The sequence below is a fragment of the Mustelus asterias genome, chromosome 13 (assembly GCF_964213995.1).
Source record: "Mustelus asterias chromosome 13, sMusAst1.hap1.1, whole genome shotgun sequence".
NCBI lineage: Eukaryota > Metazoa > Chordata > Chondrichthyes > Carcharhiniformes > Triakidae > Mustelus > Mustelus asterias.
The window spans coordinates 107,416,507-107,440,363 of NC_135813.1; the positions used below are offsets into that span (position 1 = coordinate 107,416,507).

At 39.5% G+C, this 23,857-nt stretch overlaps 1 protein-coding gene across 3 annotated transcripts in view; it reads right to left on the reverse strand.

Moving 5' to 3' along the window:
* Positions 1 to 5,208: 5,208 nt before the first annotated feature.
* The window catches only part of anapc5 (anaphase promoting complex subunit 5), a 54,614-nt gene continuing 35,965 nt past the window's right edge, over positions 5,209 to 23,857 (reverse strand). For 2 of the 3 annotated variants that reach the window (XM_078227493.1, XM_078227494.1), the window contains exons 15-18: positions 21,052 to 21,159; positions 13,980 to 14,127; positions 8,702 to 8,864; positions 5,209 to 7,662 (exon numbers count right to left, since the gene is read on the reverse strand). In XM_078227493.1, coding sequence (XP_078083619.1) covers positions 7,457 to 7,662; positions 8,702 to 8,864; positions 13,980 to 14,127; positions 21,052 to 21,159 — 625 coding nt within the window. In that variant the 3' untranslated portion in view covers positions 5,209 to 7,456. The remainder of the gene's footprint in view (positions 7,663 to 8,701; positions 8,865 to 13,979; positions 14,128 to 21,051; positions 21,160 to 23,857) is intronic. The other variant, XM_078227496.1, reaches the window with a different exon arrangement.

Consider the following 23,857-nt stretch of genomic DNA (forward strand, 5'->3'; position numbering starts at 1 on the left):
AAAGCAGCCAGCATAATTAAGGACCCCAGACATTCGCTCTTCCACCTTCTTCCGTCAGGAAAAAGATACAAAAGTCTGAGGTCACGTACCAACCGACTCAAGAACAGCTTCTTCCCTACTGCTGTCAGACTTTTGACTGGACTTACCTTGCATTAAGTTGATCTTTCTCTATACCTAGCTATGACTGTAACACTACATTCTGCAATCTCTCATTTCCTTCTCTATGAATGGTACGTTTTGTCTGTATGGCGTGCAAGAAACAATACTTTTCACTATGTTAATGCATGTGACAATAATAAATCAAATCAAATCAAGAGCTAACACACCCACAGTGGGCGGCACGCTGGAACAGTGGTTAACACTGCTCCCTCTCAGCGCCAGGGATCTGTGTTCGATTCCCGGCTTGGGTCACTGTCTGTGTCGGTTTCCTCCGGATGCGCCAGTTTCCTCCCACAGTCTGAAAGATATGCTGGTTAGGTGCATTGACATGAACAGGTGCCGAAGTGTGGCGACGAGGGAAATTTCACAGTAACTTCATTGCAGTGTTAATGTAAGCCTTACTTGTAACTAATAAATCAACTTTTGTTTTAGTCATGAGTTCTATAAAGAAAAGGTGGAGAGTCCTGCAGTCAAAAAGCTAATGAATGAGCCCCATTGAATCTTGTCTCAGAGTATTGATGGAACACTGGGAAGAACTGAAATGAATTCTGGAGGGATTTGGCACACCTTTGGCTTGGGTCCTAGGAAAAGGATTTTGTAAGATGAGTGAACTCTTGGGAGGGTACAATGGCACAGGAGAAAGCAAAGTAAAACTGAATTTATAACACAAGTATTTATAAACTAAAGTGGTATGTTAGTGATGCTTGCTTTAATTTCACTTTATGTACAATAAAGTTTTTGTTTAACAATGTGTAATCTTGTGGCATAGTCCGGTTGGTTAATTGCTGGTTGTTCGGATTTCTTCTTCTTTATGTGATAACCATTCCCAACAGAATCGTAGCACAACTCTCTGCTTCCTCTCCAAATTAACAAATCCTCTATCCATGCTAATGTATCACCTCCAACTCCTGAGCCCCTTAACTTGTGTATTAACCTTTAGTGAGACATTTTATTGATTTTCTTTTGGAAATCCATCGACTGGCTCTCCATTATCTATCGACCCCCCATTATCCACCCCACTGGTTACACCCCCAAAAAACTCTAATACCTTTGTCAAACAGAATTTCCTTTTTGTAAAATCATGCAGACTTGATCATATTATGATTTTCTACGTGCATTAAGATATCCTTAATAATAGATTCCAGCAATTTCCCAATGACTGATGTCAGGCTAACTGGCCTGTAGTTCCTGGTTTTTCTCTCCCTCTTTTATTGAATAGTAGCGATACATTTGCCAACTGCTAAGCTGCAGGCACTGATCCAGAGTCTAGGGAATTTTTGAAAATCGCAGCCAGTGCATCAATTATGTTTGCATCTATCTCTTTTAGAACCCTAGGACGTAGGCCATCTAGTCCTAGGGATTTTTTCAATTTTAGTCCCTTAAGTTTACCCAGTACTACTTCTCGTGATATTAATCACCTTAATTTCTACACTCATTAGTCCTTAGAGGTTACCCTCTATTTCTGGAATGTAAGTTGTGTTTTTTACTGTGAAGACAGACAAAATGTGTGTTCAACGTCCCTGTCATTTCTTCATTCTGTGGAAATGCCGGCGTTGGACAGGATTAGCACAGTAAGAAGTCTCACAACACCAGGTTAAAGTCCAACAGGTTTATTTGGTAGCAAATACCATAAGCTTTCGGAGCGCTGCCCCTTCATCAGATGGCTGGTCAGCCATCTGACGAAGGAGCAGCGCTCCGAAAGGTTATGGTATTTGCTACCAAATAAACCTGTTGGACTTTAACCTGGTGTTGTGAGACTTCTTACTATTTCTTCATTCCCCATGATAATTTCTCCTGTTTCTGCTTCTAAAGGACAGGCACTTAATTTAGCTACTCTCTTTTTTATATATTTGTAAAAGTTCCTACTTTGGCACAGTGGTTAGCACTGCTGCCTCAGAGCGCCAGGGACCGGGTTCAATTCCAGCCTTGGGTTCTCCCCGTGTCTGCGTGGATTACCTCCAGGTGCTCCGGTTTCCTCCCACACTCCAAAGATAGAATCATACAGCGCAGAAGAGGCCCTTTGGCCCATCGAGTCCATACCAACACATTAGAAACACCTGAACTCCCACCTAATCCCATCTGCCAGCACTTGGCCCATGGCATGTCGTAACATTCAGGGCTAAGTGTTCATCCAGATACTTTTTAAAGGATGTGAGGCAACCCGCCACTACCACCCTCCCAGCTGGCGCATTCCAGACTGTCACCACCCTCTGGGTAAGAAAGTTTTTCATCCCATTCCCTCTAAACCTACTGCCCTCACCTTGAACCCATGTTCCCTCGTGACTGACCCTTCAACTAAGGGGAACAGCTGCTCCTTATCCATTCTGTCCATGTCCCTCAATCTTGTACACCTCAATCAGGTCACCCCTCAGTCTTCTCTGCTCCAATGAAAACAATCCAAGCCTTTCCAACCTCTCTACATAACTTAAATGTTCTAACCCAGGCAGCATCCTGGTGAATCTCCTCTGCACCCGCGCCAGTGCAATCGAATCCTTCCGTTAATGTAGCGACCAGAACTACACACAGTTGTTGGTGCAGGCTTGATGGGTTGAATTCTGCACTGTAGGGATTACGTAGAAACATAGAAGAGGAGGAGAGCAGGCGGAGGCCATTTGGCCCTTCGAGCCTGCTTGCCATTCATTACGATCATGGCTGATCGTCCAACTCAGTAGACTAGTCCTACTTTCTCCCCATAACCTTTGATCCTATTCGCCCCAAGTGCTACATCTAGCTGCCTCTTGAATACATTCAATGTTTTGGCATCATTCTATGATTCTGTTTTTATATTCCCAGCTTGTACACTTTAGTGTTCTAATTGTTTTCCTTTTTGTCAACCTTTTGATGGCCCCTTGTTGGTTTCTAAAACACTCCCAATCCTCAGACTTAGCATTTTGTACGTCTTTCAATCTAATGTTTGTTAGGAAATTGAAATAGTTTTAAGGTGTAAGTTTATATTTTGTGTTTCTGTATGGGTGTGCCACGAAAGGGTTAAAACTTCAGTTTAGCTTCATGTTAGCATAGGTACCTGCAAGTCTATAGGTGTAGTTTCACTTTGTCTGCATTGTAATGAAGGTTTTACAATGAAAAAGCAATTGCAGCTTAGCAACCAGAGGCTGACATTGAAAAGCAGTTTCAGTCTGGAACCAGGTAACCTTGCAGCATTCTACAGAAACTGCCAGTATAGGCAAGTCAATACAGAGGGACAGAAAGCAAGTTCCAGTAGGTAAATAACAAAGTCCCAGAAACCAGGGAATGAGAATTCCAGGAAGTTAAAGGAAGAAAGAAGAGAAATTTGAAAAAAGGGTTCTATTCAGCAAAGTCAGGAACAGTGAGAGGATCAAGCATGAATACTTCTTGGATTAGTCCTGAATTGTATGCCCACATACTATCACCATCTGACTAAAGCGGTCAGCAAGACAAAGACTAGGACAATTCAATTCCCAAATAAGCTGGCACCAGCAAGGGTGTAAATGCTTACATCCTGCAGCCACTTTGTGTCCTCATTTTCTCAGTAGCTGAATATAGCAAACCAGTGTAGGCAGAAACTGTGCACGTTCATAGAATCATAGAATCCATACAGTGCAGAAAGAGGCCATTCGGCCAATCGAGTCTGCACCGACCACAATTCCACCCAGACCCTATTCCTGTAACCCCACATATTTACCCTGCCAATCCCTACCCTACCCTGAAACTAGGGTCAATTTAGCATGGCCAATCAACCTAACCCGCACATCTTTGGACTGTGGGAGAAAACCGGAGCACCCGGAGGAAACCCACACAGATACGGGGAGAATGTGCAAACTCCACACAGACAGTGATCTGAGGCCGGAATCGAACCTGGGTCACTGGTGCTGTGAGGCAGCAGTGCTAACCACTGTGCCATCATGCCACCCAAAAATAGGGAAAAAGGACACAAGTCTAGTTGTTGTGCATCTGAACTATGACAATTATTAGCACAGGAATACTGAAACCAACTTCAATAGGCATGCTTCCTATCCTAATACGTATCTTGCCACCACCTCTCACAAAACAAAAAGATCTAATGAAGATCTCAAGAAGCTCCTCAAACACTATCATAAATTCAGGAACTCCTTGACCAAAACTCTTAAAACTTCATAACATTCATCTAAAGGCAAATGGCAGAGGTCGTGAGAAATGAACAAGGTCAAGAATCATGACAAAAATGGATTAGTTACTCAGCTTCACCATGCCAGATAAAGTATAGGTTATTGTAAACTGCATCAGAATTTCAAATGGACACTGCAACCACCTGCTACAGAATAAAACCAGACTCCAGGTGGTGAGATGAAGAATAGCTCAATGTGCGACAATGGAAAGACTTCCCAAAACATGAAGCATCCTGTTAACCAATGGTCAGTAAGATAGGAAAGATTGATTGGAAAAATAGGTTCTATTCACTCTTATCACCAAAGATCATTGCATGATTAATTAATTTGGACAATTAATGTTACTTTTTAAACTGCTATAGAAGGGATGAATGAATATTCTGCAGTTTCAGTAATTTACGTTCTTTTTGGTACTAAATCTTTTAGATGCATTATAGAATATTTTGTCTCAAACTCAACTTTAGAACAGCAATTCCCTAAACTACAATAATAATTTTTTTCAACTTATCAGCACTTCTCATGGTTCATCAGGAAGGTAGTCAAATTCATGCCATCTTCTATAGACCTAAACCAATTAAAAACTAAGCGGAGTAACTAAATCATTTTAGTTGTGACACTGGAAGAGACAGAGGGAGAGAGAGAAAGGAGAGTTTCAACTCATTTGTCTTGGTGCATTCAAACTCAGGTGTACAGAATGTTCTAATATATCTCCTCCATTCTCTTTCACCCCCTGCAAACTCCCAAATTGCTTTAAAAACTTACATCTCTATAAACATTCAAAGTACAAATTTTGCATGTACATACCTAGTTATTCATTTCTACAAATAATGTCACAATAATGTAATATTACTCCGTGATATATCAGGAGTCCAACCAAACATCTTTACACTTCCACTGAACTGAATGAAGACTGATGCAAATAAAATCTTGAATCGTACTTTTATTCACAATTTTTTATTTTGTATACTTGTACCACATTTAGTATCACTGTTGCCACTGAATATTTTTAAAAATAATTTTCTTGGGTCAGTTTATCAGAAGAATATACCATAAATAGGACATAAAAAGCTGGTGCTTTTTACTAACCTTACAACACATCCCACATTACACAATGACCACACCTCGGAAGTACTTCATTGGCTATAAAATATTTGGATGTTTTGAGGTGATGAAAAGCACTATATGATTGCAAATATTTATTGCTTTCAAATAGTAAGAAATAAGAGGTTAAGAATAGGGTAATGAAAGTCAAGATTGAATACAAGAAAAATTCAAAACCATCACGAGGAATAAGAAATCAAACTAAAATGAGATAACCTTCCTGACTGTTTTTTTTATTTGTGTGTTTATCTCTTATCCCACATCCTTCTCATTAATGTTAGAAACTGGAATTTTCATTTCACAGGTATAAACTCAGTAGCATTAATCTTCTCAGAACCAAAGTTCATTTCAAAATTGATCTCAAAATTCAACTGATTCTTTTTGAAAAATAACATCAAGTAACAAACTCTCCCTTTCTTGCACATGTAAGCAATTATTAACTTGTCTGAAAACACAACATAGGTGAATTTAAAAATTGGCTTAAAAACCAGTAGCATTTTGGAAATAAAAATCAATGTTCAAATGAAAATTCAGTCTCTTAGCCTTTCTCCTTCAGCTTGATGCACTTTCTAAAGTTTGTACAGCACAAAACAAAAGGCTGCAATAGGTATTTAATCAGAACACACATTTTTCTCTCTCGTATTATAATAGCAGCTGTTGTGTGTCATGCAGCATGACTGCTATAACATTGAAAATACTCCGCAGTGCTACTTATATACGTACTTATGAGTTTTTAATGGAACACCTAATGTGTCAAGTTTAATGCATAATTTTACAATCTATTATTAATAATGTTCCAATATATCCTTACAATGGAGTCCATTTATTGTGAATTCTAAAGCAGTGAATATATTTTGAAAAACTGGAAATAGGCATGGCAGTGGTACAGTAGCACATTGGTTTTGTTACTAGACTAGCAAACCAGAGGTCTGGATTAATGAGCTGGACAAACTCAGATCCCAAGACAACAGCTGGGGAACTTAAATTCAAGTAATTAAATAAATATGGAATATAAAACTAGTATTAGTAATGATGACCATGACGCTACTCCATTGTTGCAAAAACCCAATTGGTTTGCTGCTGTCTTTCAGGGAAGGAAATCTGCCACTGTCCTCTGAGATGTGCTAGCATGCCACTCAAGTTGCAAGCAAGAAGGCAGCTCACCACCATCCTTTCAAGGCAATTAGGAATTGGCATTAAGTGCCAGCTTTGCCAGGACACCACATCCTCTGAATGAATTTTAAAAGGTTGAAATATTTCTACTCTAATTAAAAATCTCCCCATTTATTTATCAGTCTTAAACCATTGGTGAAGTTGTGGAGTATGCCTTACAAAATCACCATAAACTGGAGATTTAATTGTAAAACAACCAATCTTCATTTATGAACAAATTGAATCCCTTAATTATATTTTAGAAAAGTTTACATGTTAATCCTGGTACCAAAAATCTTATCAGGACCACAATTTTTGTACAACTATATACACAGTTTCACATCAGACTGGTAACTACTTTTCTTTCCTTTCAAGGTTAGGTTATGATCTTCACACACATTAAACAGCAATCTAGTAACAATTTAAAATTCATATGGTTAAATATAGTGAGGAGTGCTGGCTAGGATGGAGCTGATTGGGGTAATTCCTTATCAATCACACCAGAAGACCAGACTGCTTAAATAATTTTGCTAGAGAAATAATCAATTTGTATTATATACACTATCCTGCACTCACTGCATTTTATTGGAGTGGCTTTTATCAAGAGACAGCGGTATTTTTGGTCATAGGTTTTGTGTGCTATAGTTTGTCAGGATTCTGCTGAGTAAATATACTCTATTTGCTGCATATCCTTTCACAAGTCCTGTCCAGCATTTACTCCCTCCTGACAATGCAACTTATTAGCTAACATGGTGGTGTCAATACTCAATTACTTAATTTTAATACTTAATTTTATATTTTCTGGTTTCAAAGTCAAATCAAGAATATTTTATCTTCTGCTATATGATGCTTAATATTAAGGTTTACTGTAAAAGGGTTCCTTTACATTAAGTTGTTGCATTAAAATGCATCAAATGCTATGAAAGAAGAGGTACTCCATAGGTTGGCAGCTCCTGGTGTAGCTGGCGGAACATCATGGCACATTTATTTCTTTCTTTTGTCTTGCCAAGAGTGTTGAACAGCCTTGCCTGTAAATAAAGGACCTCTCTGATCCGCTCACCGCAGTCTGCTTTTTCAAAATATATCTTGGCTTCATTCAGATTTTCAATTGCTGATTCAAAAGCTTAAAAAAACAAAGTTAGATTTTAGAAAGTGTGACAAGCAACATCATTGGAAAGACCCATGGCCCTTATCAATATATTATTGCTGAAAAAAAGACAGGCTGTTGAAACATTTTGTTTTGCACTCATCAGGACAGTTCACAAAAATACCAGTAGTAAAGGGAACAACAATTCATACTGCATGAGAAGAGAGTGATGATTGGTTGGCAAGTGGACTCTGATTTGTAGAAGCACTGCCATTGAGAATGCACCAGGGAATAGTTAACTGTCAAGCCTTTGGTCAAATTCAAACAAGGAATTTAAGAGTCTTAGCAAAACTCAGTCTGTACATGCACTGAATTGAAAATTTCAGTATTTGATAAAGGTTTATCATAACTTTCTTGTTTTTGTATTATCTCCCTCCCAGGACATGGTATGCTTTTTTAAAATCACATTCTCAACCCACCCTGCCACCTTCATTAATTTATGCATGATTATACCTAGGTCTCTGTTTCTGTAACTCTTTTAAAATTGTGCCCTTTATTTTATCTCTCCTTGTTTTTCCACCCAAATATATTACTTCTGCGAAACTTCATATGCCACATGTCTGCCCCTTTCAGCAGCCTATGTCTTCTTGAAGTCTATTATTATGGTCATGACTGAAATACCAGGGGTTTTGAAACTTTAGAAATTTAGAGAAGTCCAATATTATAGCTTAATACAATGTTTACTAGAAACACATTTGACTTGAGGTACAGGAGGAAGTGTGGTAAAACATATTTTTAGCTGTGTTCTACCAAGATGCTGTATGATTTAAAATATGCTGTTGCAACTAATTTTAAAATGGCCTGTCTATTCACCAAATACTTGTCTGAGAAATTTTCCATTTTAAAACTGATAGTCTGAGGAACATCTTGAAATGTTCTCACATAGCAGATAATATATATTGGGCCCAATGGATCCTTAATAAGAGCCAAGAATATTCTTATTTTGACAGTTTATAAATGTTACTGTAATCCTTGCAAAGTATACAATGCAGATCAAAATATTTCAGGTATTTACCCTCAGATTTTTCTTGAGTAGGGCAAGAGACTGCAGAAGCAACTTGACATTTTGCCAACAGCAGCATAGCACGCCCTCGGTCCAAGACTGTTCCATTAGCCAGAATGGGTTCAATAGCCATATGCAGCACATTCAAAGCTTGTTCTGGAATTCCAAGTAGCAGCTAGTAGAAAGATACAATTTGGTTGAGTTGAGATTTTGAAGTGAAAAAAGACGTTACAGCTAAAACTGTTATCACATCTGGCATATATTTCCTGCTGGCTGCACTCGCTTCCTGTGTCAGAATATATAACTTTACCTTTCAGTCCTCATAATGCCAGGTGAAACAGTAGCTATGTTTAAGCTCTGACTTCATTCTTTTCTAAAGATTTGGGTAAGTTTAATATTTTAGCAAATGCTTTTTTCCCCCCAAGCTTATATGTAATTTATTTTACATTTATTTTCTGTCATGGGTCTCTTTCAACATAATCATTCCAGCATCAGCTTTGGAAAATACGTAGATCTTAATCCCAAGGTGGCTTTCCTGCCATCTATCTAAAACAAGTGACAGATTTTCAGTTTCCAAAGTCTATAGAAGTTTGCTTCATAGAACAGTACAGCACAGAACAGGCCCTTCGGCCCACGATGTTGTGCCGATCTTTATCTGAAACCAAGATCAAGCTATCCCACTCCCTATCATCCTGGTGTGTGCCATGTGTCTATCCAATAACCGCTTAAATGTTCCTAAAGTGTCTGACTCCACTATCACTGCAGGCAGTCCATTCCACACCCCAACCACTCTCTGCGTAAAGAACCTACCTCTGATATCCTTCCTGTATCTCCCACCACGAACCCTATAGTTATGCCCCCTTGTAATAGCTCCATCCACCCGAGGAAATAGTCTTTGAACGTTCACTCTATCTATCCCCTTCATCATTTTATAAACCTCTATTAAGTCTCCCCTCAGCCTCCTCCGCTCCAGAGAGAATAGCCCTAGCTCCCTCAACCTTTCCTCATAAGACCTACCCTCCAAACCAGGCAGCATCCTGGTAAATCTCCTCTGCACTCTTTCCAGCGCTTCCACATCCTTCTTATAGTGAGGTGACCAGAACTGCACACAATATTCCAAATGTGGTCTCACCAAGGTCCTGTACAGTTGCAGCATAACCCCATGGCTCTTAAACTCAAACCCCCTGTTAATAAAAGCTAACACACTATAGGCCTTCTTCACAGCTCTATCCACTTGAGTGGCAACCTTTAGAGATCTGTGGATATGGACCCCAAGATCTCTCTGTTCCTCCACAGTCTTCAGAACCCTACCTTTGACCTGTAATCCACATTTAAATTAGTCCTACCAAAATGAATCACCTCACATTTATCAGGGTTAAACTCCATTTGCCATTTTTCAGCCCAGCTTTGCATCCTATCTATGTCTCTTTGCAGCCTACAACAGCCCTCCGCCTCATCCACTACTCCACCAATCTTGGTGTCATCAGCAAATTTACTGATCCACCCTTCAGCCCCCTCCTCCAAGTCATTAATAAAAATCACAAAGAGCAGAGGACCAAGCACTGATCCCTGTGGCACTCCGCTAGCAACCTGCCTCTAGTCCGAAAATTTTCCATCCACCACCACCCTCTGTCTTCAATCAGACAGCCAGTTACCTATCCAATCGGCCAACTTTCCCTCTATCCCACACCTCCTTATTTTCATCATAAGCCGACCATGGGGGACCTTATCAAATGCCTTACTAAAATCCATGTATATGACATCAACTGCCCTACCTTCATCAACACACTTAGTTACCTCCTCAAAAAATTCAATCAAATTTGTGAGGCACGACTTGCCCTTCACGAATCCGTGCTGACTATCCCGGATTAATCCGCATCTTTCTAAATGGTCGTAAATCCCATCCCTAAGGACCTTTTCCATCAATTTACCAACCACCGAAGTAAGACTAACCGGTCTATAATTACCATGCTTACTATTTCCTATTTCTTAGCTATGGCTGAAACATACTTTCTATCCTGATTTTCCTCATGTGTATTCACTAGGACATCTATTTACTGGTTATAACCTGCCCTTTATCTTCTTGTACTGCAACCAAAAGACGATGCTGTTTCGTTGCTTCTGCTCTGCGTTCTGATGGGAAAGGGAATATTAAAATGAATTTCTTCTATTTCTTCCCCATTGAACCTTGCACTCAACTCCTGTATACACTTGTCCTTGACTCTCTGTACTGCATCATGGGAATATTAATTAATATATTGTTTGAGTTCAACAACGACAGGAGATTGATCAGAAATTGCTGCCATATTGGTTGTTTGGATCATGTTTTAATTTTGGTTTAAACTTAAATCTGTTTAGGAAGATGCAAGTCAGTGAAATGTTGCTTTCAGATACTCCCATTTAGAAATATACAGTCTTGGAAGAGAAATCATGAAAAAAAAAGCAAAAACCATCAAAAAAGCAATGAAAACAAGAATGTTAAGGGTATCAATAATCTGCTTCTGTAAAACAGAATATAATTTAAAAGCACATTAAACATCAAATTGTAGATCATTTACTTCAAACATCATTACAATTCTGATGAAGCAGTTAAGTCAGCAATTTTAAATAGAAAAATATTTTATATTACAATTATATTAATATTACTAACTTGCTGGAGTTTTTTGAGAAGGTAACAGAGAAGGTTGATAAGGGCAACACTGTTGATGTATACGTATATGGATTACCAAAAGGCATTTGATACAGTGCCATACAACAGGCTTGTGTGCAAAATTCTAGCTCATGGAATAAAAGGGAAAGTGGGCATTTGGATAGGAAATTGACTGAGTGACATGAAACAGAGTAGTGATGATAAATGGTTGTTTTTCAGATTGGAGGAGATTTGTAGTGGAGTTCCCCAGAGGTCAGTGTTGGAATCCTTGCTCTTCTCAATATATATTAATGACCTAGACTGTGATTTCAAAATTTGCAGACGACATGAAGACTGGAAACACTTAACTATGATGAGGATAGTTTTGAACTTCAAAAGGACATAGACATGTTGGTGCATTGGGCATTTATGTAACACATGAAATTCAATGCAGAGAAGTGAGGCGTGAATCATTTTGACAGAACTAATGTGGAGAGGCCGTCTAAAATAAAGTAAGAAACTCCAAAGGAGGTGCAGGAACAGAGGGACCTCGGTGTTTATGTACATAAGTCATTGACGATGGCAGGGTATGTTGAAAAAGTAGTTAATAAAGCATATAGCATCTTAGACTTTCTTAATAGGGGCATTGAGTTCAAAAGTAAGGAAATCATGTTAAACTTGTATAAATACTGGTTAGGTCTCATCTGGATTACTGAATCCGGTTCTGGGCGCCATAGTTGAGAAAGAATGTGAAGACAATGGAGAAAGTACAAAGGAGATTCACAAGAATGATCTCAAGGTTAAAGAATTTTAGCCAAGAGGATGGATTGGAGAAATTGGGACTGTTTGCCTTGGAGAAAAGGCAGCTGAGAGGAAACTTGATGGAGATATTCTAGATCCTGAGGAGTACGGACAGGGTAGTGAGAAACTATTCCCACTTAAGAGGATCAAGAACCAGAGGGCACAGATTCAAAATAATTGGCATGAGGTGATGTGAGGAAAAGTTCTCTCACCAAGAGAGTGGCCGGAGGCATCTTCGATTGAGGTGTAAAAAAGGGAATTGGATTGCTATCCGAAAAGAAAAAAACGTACAAGGTTACAGGCATAAGGCACAGGAGTGAGACTAGGCAGAGAGCCAGTGCAGACTCAATGGGCTGAATGGCCTCCTCCTGCACTGTAAAGATTCTGTGGATATAGTTATCAGAATCAAAAACCATAATATTGGATTTTAAATTAAATGGTCTTCAAAACGTTGATCAGAAAGATAAACGTTGAAACAGTACAGCAAGTGCTGTACTTCATAAAATTCCACTTAATAAGATCATGTATTTTGTGTAAAACAAGGGATTAAGTTAAAAAGTATGCTTTCATTAAAATGGTCAGTCACCTTACTGTTATCCAGAAGAGTTTTTTCTCCATTCTTTTCTTTTGAATATACATCAGTAAATTAGTGGTACATTTTGGATATTAAAAGCAGCACCTTTGATGGATAAGCCCATAAAATAACTATTGGTTTTATGTAAATGAAGTATAGAAGTCAAGATGTAAAAGGTAAATCTATAGAAAATCTAAGACAGACCACAGTTTTTCCAGTTTGGGCTATAGACGACAGGAGGAATGGTGAAGCAATGGCAAGTTTATAGTATTTATTGATTAGGATGTTGCCTGATAGAAGAAAATACAAACACAAACCAAGATTTAAAAAACTTGGTACTGTTTTTATTAGAATGCAGGAGATTATGGGATGATTTGGAGGTGCTTAAAATTGTGAAGTGATGAAGCAGCATAGATAGAAACAGACTGCTTCCAGTGGTTGGCTTAGAACAAAAGGTCATTAGCATAAGACAGAGAAAAGAAACATTTTTTTTTAAAAAGGCAGAGGTTAGGGAGGCCTTGAAATGATTGGTGCAAGGGCAATGAAAATATTTAAGTATGGGTTAGAAAGATAGTTGAAGGAAAGGAGGATTAAGGAAAATATGGGAACACTGGACACGTGGTATTGAAACTAACAATTGTACATTGCATGTTGTAATTTTACGTTTGTGTACACCTCTGGCAATGATGTTTAAATGGCATCTCTCCCTTCCAAATTTAGTCTTGGTTCCTACTGCACATTTTAAATTGTTTCCCCCTATAATTGATTTGAAAGGTGGCAGTTTGGCCTGAAGTTCAGTAAGAAAGCTATTTACTATCACAACACTGTATGAGTGAAGTAGTAAGAAGTTTAACAACACCAGGTTAAAGTCCAACAGGTTTATTTGGTAGCAAAAGCCACACAAGCTTTCGAGGCTCTGAGCCCGAAGGGGCTCAGAGCCTCGAAAGCTTGTGTGGCTTTTGCTACCAAATAAACCTGTTGGACTTTAACCTGGTGTTGTTAAACTTCTTACTGTGTTTACCCCAGTCCAACGCCGGCATCTCCACATCATGAGTGAAGTAGAGCAACAGGTCATAGGAACCACTGGTATGGTTGGTAGGTGTTGTTGGATCTGCTATCACCGGCAAAGTTGCTTTATTGGGAGGAAATCAGGAAGGAAGAAATATCCTTATAGAGGGCTCTTCAAAATAAAGGCTGAAGATGGACATACTTGTCTCATACTGGAGTACATATAATAAGTTTTACAATTGGGAACACTGTAACATTTGTAGGACAGCTCAGCTCACCTGTGAAAATGCCAAATGTAAGATGGCTTCCGAAGTTAGATACTCTAAGTGATATTCACGGCTCAGAGCCAACGCTTTTAGAAGTAAAGGAACTGCCACAGCATGACATGAAGAACGCCAGAAAAGCTCAGCCTCCAAAATAAGAATTCTAAAAAAAAATATAATTCTTTATCATTCAACTCGGAGTTTATTTAATTTATGCAAATTTACATGTGGTTAAAATAGTAAGCTAGAGATTATTACCCTTGAGGTTCTGCTTTTTAATTTAGCCCATCAACTAAACATATTTCTTAATCCTACCTATGTTGTTGGTATTCACATGGGCCATGACAATTGGATCCTTTCCCTCACACTCCAAGTAGCACCAGAGAGGGAACACGGCCTTCATGCTCTCAGCTGTAGAGAACAGTATCTGTCTCCCTAGCTATGCTGTTCCCTACAACTACATTTCTTTTTATTCCCTCACTGCAATGGGCCCCTGCACCAATGATGTGGTCAGTTTGCTCATCCTCCCTGCAATCCATGCTCTCATCCACACAAGTTGCAAGAACATTGAACCTGTTGGACAAATTAAAGGGCTGAGGTTCCTCCGTTTCTACATTCTGGACCCCTATACCTCTCACAGTCATAGCCCCTTGTCCCTGATCATGAAGAACCTAGTCTAAGGGGTGTGACTATCTCCTAGAACAAAGTGACAGGTGACCTCCCCCCTCCCTGATGAATCGCAGTGTCCAAAACTGACTCCAGTTTGTCAACTTTGAGGTGAGGTTCCTCAAGCAGCAGAGACTTACTGACATGATCACACAAGTGTCTGCCAGTTCCCACATATTACAGCTGCAAAACATCACCTGCCGTGTCATCTTTATTTTGATTTATTTAACTAACTAGGTCTCAAGTTTAGAAACATTTTCAACAATTATCTGTAGTTATGTTATGGAGTTTAACCAGTTACGTTATAAATTTAATACAATGCTAAAGGGAATCAAAGCCACAATACTCACCAACCAATCAACTCACACCTTTCCTGTAATGTCAGTTTGATTTTTTTAAAAATATATTTTTGATGAAGGAAAAGATAATTTCAAGTTTTTCTTCTTTTCCAGATAGATCTCAGTTGAGCGACTAGCAGCGAGCTGTCAGACTTCTGAAAATGATGCTGAAATTACTTCTGAAAATGTCACCAAGTTGTGACATCTTTGTCTTAAATACTTCCTTTCTTTAGCTTGTGCTATGGGGATTGCCCTTTGCATCTTATTTCACTTCTGCTTTCTTTAATATCCCAAGCATTACTCAACACAAAAGGAAAGCAAGTAATTTGCCATAGCATTCTAATTTGGCTAATGCAAGGACCTGGCATTGGCCTCTCCCAACAGCATGAGGGAGTACACATTACTGTGATATTGAGTTAGAAAACATGATAAATCAGTTGTCTGTTTCAGTGACATGTTTTACCCATCCCATATGACAAATGCTTACTAACGGTTTCTGATTCCATACGATATATTATCCTCGGACTAGATTGTAACCATGAATATGGAAAAATTATGGAGTAAATTTGAGATTGATTTTATAGGGATGAAAAGTTGCACTACCAAAAACTTCAATGTTCTGGGCTGTCTGTGGGACCAGCACAGGATGAGTTAAACAGCTTTCTACTGAGCATAGGTTTAAGACAAATGTATTATCACAGATTGGAAGGCTGATCCATGCTTATCAGATCAGGAATCAGGTCACTCGTATTTATAGTAATAAAATGATCAGAAGTATTTTTGAGAACAATGTCACAATAATAAAATTATTAGAAGAGACTGAGAAGACTTCAAGTGCCTGCTTGTTGCATTCATGTTATTTTGATGTCACTTGTAAGTATCTTTGATGTACTATGATTTACTGGTAGCATGGATGGAAATGTAGAGATCAAAAGTTGAATTAGTATAGGAAATGTGAGTGAGACTTTGTATGCTGTACTCATGCTGGAATTGTGAAGTGTGAATGTTGGATTGTGAGGTATGACGTAAACAATGACCTGAGCACACATACTGAATTATGAGGTATGATGTCTCAATAAAGATTTAATCCTTCATTACTACAACTGGATGTGCATGTGTTCAAGTGTTTAAAGGAACTAAATGATTTAGAATAAGAAAGCTGTCCAACAGATGTCAAGAAATTCCTTTTGACACAAAGACTAAACAGCACATGGAATGGACTGCTAGGTAGAGTAGTCAAGGCAAAAAAATGCTAGAATCATTTAGGAAACAAATTTAATCCTGCAATGGGGAAGGAGGGATATGTTAGAGACTTTCTGGATGGAAGAACTAAGATGGTACAAATGGACATCCTCAATTAGAATTATCTGTGATATGTCAGAGATATCTATAACAAAGTCCTAATAATTTTATTTACACTAATTGTCCCCAGGTCTCAAATGTTTAATACAGTGAGAAGCCAAACCATACAGATGAAGAGTGTTTGTGGTATAATGTCTGGCTTGTGCTAAACTTGACACTTTTCAGAAAAGAAGTTAAAGTGCCTCAACTGCTTCCAGTGCATTAAGTTAGGAAGGCAAAAGACCAGCAGAGTTCCTGCTTCTGTACCCTGTCAGAAGTGCTTTTGTGGGAAAGTCAGGTGAGGAGGCTGAGCGGAGGTTAGTTCTAATAACCCACAGAGTATCATAGAATGGCCTTTTTCTGTGCTTTAACCATTTGGCCTGTTGGTCTGTACCAGCTCTCTGGAGGTTTTGTTCTGCTAGTTCCACTGCCTTGTTCTTACCTCATAACCCTACAACTCTTTTCAAATCTTCAGTTTTTTATCCAATTCCCTTTTGAAAGCCACAGTTGAATCTACCACCACCACCCTCAAGCAGTGCATTCCAGATTCTAACCACTCGCTGTGCAAGAATATTTTTCTTCATATCAACTAAATCTGTATCTCCAGTACTCAAGTTTGAGCCCAAACCAGTTACATAAAAGGTTCATCATAACTTTGTGGCTTTTATACTCTCTGTATCTTTATGAAGCCAAGAATTTCATATGCCCTTTAAACCATTTTCTGAATCCACCCTGCCATCTCCAATGAATTGTGCACATTGACTCTCGGTCCATCTATTCCTGCACTTCCTTAAGAATTGTGCCTTTTAGTTTATATTGCCTTGCCTCACTTTTCATATCAAAATGTATCATTTCACATTTCTCCACATTAAATTTCATCTGCCACATATTCCCCCATTCCACCAGCCTGTCAAGATCCTTTTCAAGTCTATCAGTATCCTCCTTACGGTTCATAATATTTCCAAGCTTTGTTTCATCTGCAAATTTCAAAATTGTGCCCTGTACAGCCAAGAAAAGCAGTGGTCCTAGGAAATCTCTATATATTTTCTGCCGGTCCGAAAAACAACCATTCACCACTATTTCCTGTTAGTCAGCCAACTTCATATAGAGTCATAGAGATTTATAGCATGGAAACAGGCCCTTTGGCCCAACTTGTCCATGCCGCCCAGTTTTTAACCACTAAGCTAGTCCCAATTGCCCACATTTGGCCCATATCCCTCTATACTCATCTTACCCATGTAACTGTCTAAATGCTTTTTAAAAGACAAAATTGTACCCACCTCTACTAGCCTCTGGCAGCTTGTTCCAGACATTCACCGCCCTCAGTGAAAAAATATTGCCCCTCTGGATCCTTTCATATCTCTCCCCTCTCACCTTAAACCTATGCCCTCTTGTTTTAGACTCCCCCACCTTTGGGAAAAGATGTTGACTATCTACCTTATCTATGCCCCTCATTATTTTATAGATCTCTATAAGATCACCCCCAAGCCTCCTACGTTCCAGGGATAAAAGTCCCAGACTATCCCGCCTCTCCTTACAACTCTCACCATCGAGTCCCGATAGCATCCGAGTAATTTTTTTCTGCATTCTTTCTGGTTTAATAATATCCTAATAGGGTGACCAGAACTGTACACAGTATTCCAAGTGTGGCCTTACTAATGTCTAGTACAAGTTCAACAAGATATCCCAACTCCTGTATTCAATGTTCTGACCAATGAAGCCAAACATGCCAAATGTCTTCTTCACCACCTTGTCCACCTGGGACTCCACTTTCAAGGGGCAATGAATCTCTACTCCTAGATCCCTTTGTTCTATAGCCTTCCCCAATGCCCCACCATTAACTGAGTTGGTCCTGCCCCGATTTGATCTACCAAAATGCATCACCTCACATTTATCTAAATTGAACTCCATCTGCCATTCATTGGCCCACTGGCCCAATTGATCAAGATCCCATTGCAAATCTTCTTCATTGTCCACTATGCCTCTAATTTTAATGTTATCTGCAAACTTCTAACCATGCCCCAGAAATTCTCATCCAAATCATTAACATAAATAACAAATAACAGTAGACCCAGCACCGATCCCCGAGGCATACCGCTGGTCACAGGCCTCCAGTTTGAAAAACAACCCTCTAAAACCACCCTTTGCCTTCTGTTGTCAAGCAAATTTTGTATCCAATTGGCTACCTTATCCTGGATCCTGTGAGATTTAGCCTTATGCAAAAATCTACCATGTGGCACCTTGTCAAAGGCCTTGCTAAAGTCCACGTAGACAACATCGATTGCACTGCCCTCATCTACCTTCTTGGTAACCCCTTCAAAAAACTCAATCAAATTGGTGAGATATGATTTTCCACTCACAAAGCCATGCGACTGTCCCTAATCAGTCCTTGTCTCTCCAAATGCACGTAGATCCTGTCTCTCAGAATACCTTCTAACTTAACAACCTACCCACTACAGACGTTAGGCTCATGGGTCTGTCGTTCCCAGGCTTTTCCCTGCAGCCCTTCTTAAACAAAGGCACAACATTTGCTACCCTCCAATCTTCAGGCACCTCATCTGTGGCTGTCGATGATTCAAATATCTCTGCTAGGGGACCCGCAATTTCCTCCCTAGCCTCCCGCAACATCCTGGGAAACATTTCATCGGATCCCAGGGACTTGTCTACCTTAATGCTCTTTATGACTTCCAGCACCTCCTTCTCTATAATATGTACACTTAAGACATCACTATTTATTTCCCCAAGTTCCTTAACACCCATACCTTTCTCAACAGTAAATACCGATGAGAAATATTCATTTAGGATCTTGCCCATCTTTTATGGATCCGCACTTAGGTGACCTTGTCGATCCTTAAGAGGCCCTTACTCTCTCCCTAGTTACTCTTTTCCCTTTATGTATCTGTAGAAGCTCTTTGGATTCTCCTTTGCCTTATCTGCCAAAGCAATCTCATGTCCCCTTTTTGCCCTCCTGATTTCTTTCTTGACTCTACTCCGACAACCTCTATATTCTTAGCTGCCTATGCACATCATATGCCTCCTCCTTCTTTTTGACCAGGGCCTCAATATTCCGAGTCATCCAGGGTTCCCTACTTCTACCAGCCTTGCCCTTCACTCTAAAAAGAATGTACTTACCCTGAACCCTGGTTAACACACTTTTGAAAGTCTCCCACTTACCAGACGTCCATGTGCCTGCCAACAGACTCCCCAATCAACTTTTGAAAGTTCCTGTCTAATACCATCAAAATTGGCCTTATTCCAATTTAAAATTTTAACTTTTGGGCCAGACCTATCATTCTCCATAGATGTGTTAAAACTAATGTTTATATCTATGCCACCATTGTCCCTTTTATCCCATGGGCTTCAACTTTTATGAAACTATTATGTTGCACTTGATCAATCATCTTTTGGAAGTACAGTACATATATACATCAACTGCATTACTCTCATTAATAAACAATGTTACCTCAAAAAACTTATTTGTTGAACACCATTTGCCTGTACAAAATCTCTGCTGGCTTTCCTTAATAAAGGATTATAAGATAGAAAGAAAGAAACTAGAAACAGGAGTAGGCCATTTAGCCCTTTGAGCCTGCTCTGCCATTCATTTTGATAATGGCTGATTATCAAATTCAATGTCCTGATCCCCCCCTTCCCCCCATATCCCTTTAGTCCCAAGAGCTATATCTATAGAAACATAGAAAAATTGTTTGCTTATTTAGAGTAGTGGCACAATGATGTTCCGGGTGGCTGAACTTCATTTCAAAAAACTTAATTTTGATGTCGGTAGCTAGTTTACCAGATTTCAGTATTCAGTTTCTTTCAGGTTAGATTAGTTTATTGTGCACCCTTCTTTAATTATATATTAACAATTACTATCTTATATATCATTTTTATTTGTTGTATTAGTCAGTTTGATTTGAATGTTAGAATTTTGTGTTAAATTTATTAGTTGAAAAGTCTAATTTTTAGACTTCAAAGTTGTTTGCTTTGTATTCAAGCGTTATAATCTGCAATTGTAATACTACTTCCAGCTTTTTTTTTTAAGAGCACAAAATAAAACTTGAAGACGATCACCAAACAAGCTATTCCTTATAAATTGTGTACCTGACAATGACAATTTAAAAAGCTTTAGTTGCAGTCATGAATTTTTATCAGAGACACATACAATTCTTTTCAAACTAAAAAAACACTGTTTTATCTCAATGAAATGTTACTCAAACCTGCTCTGTAATGAGACTTGGGGCCAAATTTTCATTCAAGGTCAGCATCCCACAACTTGACATCACTGGCCATTGTGCTGATTTCCCGCCAAGGTCCCAACCTTGAGCCGTTTTCAAAGATGTCAGATCAAGTTGGCAAATTAATTTAATTAAGGAGTCTATTAAGGACCAGTTATCGTATGGATTGGGATTAATGTTGGCAATGCAGGTAGCCCACAATGACATGGACCTGTTTTAATAGTCAAGAAAACTTACCTGGACTTCTGCCTTGCTGTCTTCATCTTTAGATCAGCAGCTTGGCCGATGGCTCTGCTGACCTGTAAGTGCTGATGGCCACCCATTGGCCCCAGCTTGCTAACCATCCATGCCTTTAATTGCCTTTCGCTTTCAAAATCACATGCCATGCAAGGTCAGGATCTTTAACTACAACCCATGCCGGATTCCTGTCCACTCATGAAAAATTAGTTCCGATTGTTTAACACAATTTAGTATCATTCACATGTGTATTCTTTTCTGACTTACTTTATCAACATTTCTGTAGACTTTTTTTTCTGACAATGGACCAACAACTTTTGTAGAAGTCTGTAGGATTCTATGATCTGGTTCTGTGCTTTCAATACAAGTGCTTTCCTTTGAGAAACACAAGAGGAACAAGTGAATGCAACAATATAGTGCCCTACGACACCTGATTCATCAAATATTCAATGAGAATACAGTGCTTTTTAATTAACGTGACAAATTTCCTATGGTGTCACAATGAGTTGGAGAATTTTCTCCAAGCATAAGTATGTTTAATGCCATGTAACTGACAATGCATTTAACAGTGATACAGATTTAGGATGTATGAATGCATCAAAATTTTATTGCAAATCATTCTGGGATTTTTAACCAGTTTTTTAGTTCCACAATTATATCCAGTAAATGAATGATCTTGATTATTAATTATTACATGCTCATTTACTTTTATACTCAATTTTACCTTGTTTCTTAATCCCAGGATATACAAGAAGATGACGAGCATCTGGGTGGGCTGGGACAGATGTGTGTTGGCCAGGCACAACATGTGGCAGTTGGAGAATCAAATAAAATCAATTTAAGATCCCAACACTTCAGAATGAAAATGAGAGGAATCTCTCACAGGATTGGACAATATTATGCGCAAGTTACAATTTTCTTTACAGGTTAGATTGTAAATTATATATATTTTTAATCTGCATGAAAGATGGTATTTTAAAAAAAATATTCTTGAACAATTTTTCATTTTCTCCTTTCTCAGAAATTTAAATGTAATCAGATTAAAATTAATTTAATTTGATTTAGGCCAAGTAGGTACAAAGAACTTGAAATAGAACAAACTTCACAAACAGGAGACACTTGCATCAGTTATAGTGTGATTATCAATGCGACATTCACACTACACAGCAGTACTACACAAATATCCTAGCTGGGAGTTTTGCTAGTGTGGTTCGGGTGGGTTTAAACTAATGTGGTGGTTGTGTGTGGGGGGGGGGGGTCAATAAGCATAGAGGCTGGGGATGAGGTTGGGGCCAAGACAAGGCTATCTAAGAGGAAGAGCATTCTGGGGGAGGATGACCTCAGTGGGCCTGGAGTGCATCTGCTTCAATGCAAGAAGCATCATGGGAAAGACAGACGAGCTTAGAGCCTTAATGCTTGTGTGGAACTTGGATGTGGTTGCAGTGACGGAGACTTGGTTAAAAGGACAGGACTGGCAGCTGAATATTCCGGGGTACAAGTGTTTTAGGCGAGACAGAGGACGGGCGAGGAGAGGTGGGGGAGTAGCAATGCTGGTTAGGGAGCATATTACAGCGGTACAGAGGGTGGACAATATGGAAGGGTCAGGTAACGAGTCACTGTGGGTGGAGCTCAGAAACAGGAAGGGCGCAGTCACTATGCTGGGGGTATACTACAGGCCTCCCAACAGCCCATGGGAAGTTGAGGAACGGATATGTAAAGAGATTCTGGGCAGGTGCAGAAAAAATAGGGTTGTTGTAGTGGGAGACTTTAATTTCCCTTGTATAGACTGGAAATCGCTTAGGGCTGGGGACCTGGACGGGGAAGAATTTATAAAATGCGTACAGGAAGGCTCTTTGGAACAATATGTTGACAGTCCAACTAGAGAGGGGGCTATACTGGACCTAGTACTGGGGAATGAGCCCGGTCAGGTCATCAAAGTTTCAGTGGGGAAAAAGTGGCAAATAATGACCACAATTCTGTAAACTTTAGGATAGTAATGGAAAAAGATGAGTGTTGTCCTATGGGTAAGGTGCTGAATTGGGGGAAGGCTAACTACAGCCAGATTAGGCAGGATTTGGTGGCTGTTGATTGGGAGAGGCTGTTCGAGGGTAAATCCACATCTGGCATGTGGGAGTCTTTTAAGGAGCAGTTGATAGGACTGCAGGACAGGCATGTGCCTGTAAAGAGGAAGGATAGGAAAGGTAGGATTCGGGAGCCGTGGATAACCAGTGAAATTGTGGGTCTAATCAAAAAGAAAAAAGAGGCATACATGAGGTCCAGGCAGCTAAAAACAGATGGAGCACTGGAGGAAGATAGAGAAAGTAGAAAAGAACTCAAACAGGGACATAGAAGGGCAAAAAGGGGTCACGAAATGTCCTTGGCAGACAGGATTAAGGAGAATCCTAAGGCATTTTATACATATATTAGGAACAAGAGGGTTGTTAGGGAAAGAATCGGAGGGGAATTATGCTTAGGACCAAAGGAAGTAGGAGAGATCCTAAATGAATACTTTGCATCAGTATTCACAAAGGAGAGGGACCTGTTGACTGGTGTTGTCTCAGAGAGATGTGTTGACCCGTCAGAAAAAATCTCAATTACAAGGGAGGAAGTGTTAGGTTTTTTAGGAAGCATTAAGAACATAAGAACATAAGAAATAGGAGCAGGAGTAGGCCATCTAGCCCCTCAAGCCTGCCCCGCCATTCAATAAGATCATGGCTGATCTGACGTGGATCAGTACCACTTACCCGCCTGATCCCCATAACCCTTAATTCCCTTACCGATCAGGAATCCATCCATCCGCGCTTTAAACATATTCAGCGAGGTAGCCTCCACCACCTCAGTGGGCAGAGAATTCCAGAGATTCACCACCCTCTGGGAGAAGAAGTTCCTCCTCAACTCTGTCTTAAACCGACCTCCCTTTATTTTGAGGCTGTGTCCTCTAGTTTTAACTTCCTTACTAAGCGGAAAGAATCTTTCCGCCTCCACCCTATCCAGCCCCCGCATTATCTTATAAGTCTCCATAAGATCCCCCCTCATCCTTCTAAACTCCAACGAGTACAAACCCAATCTCCTC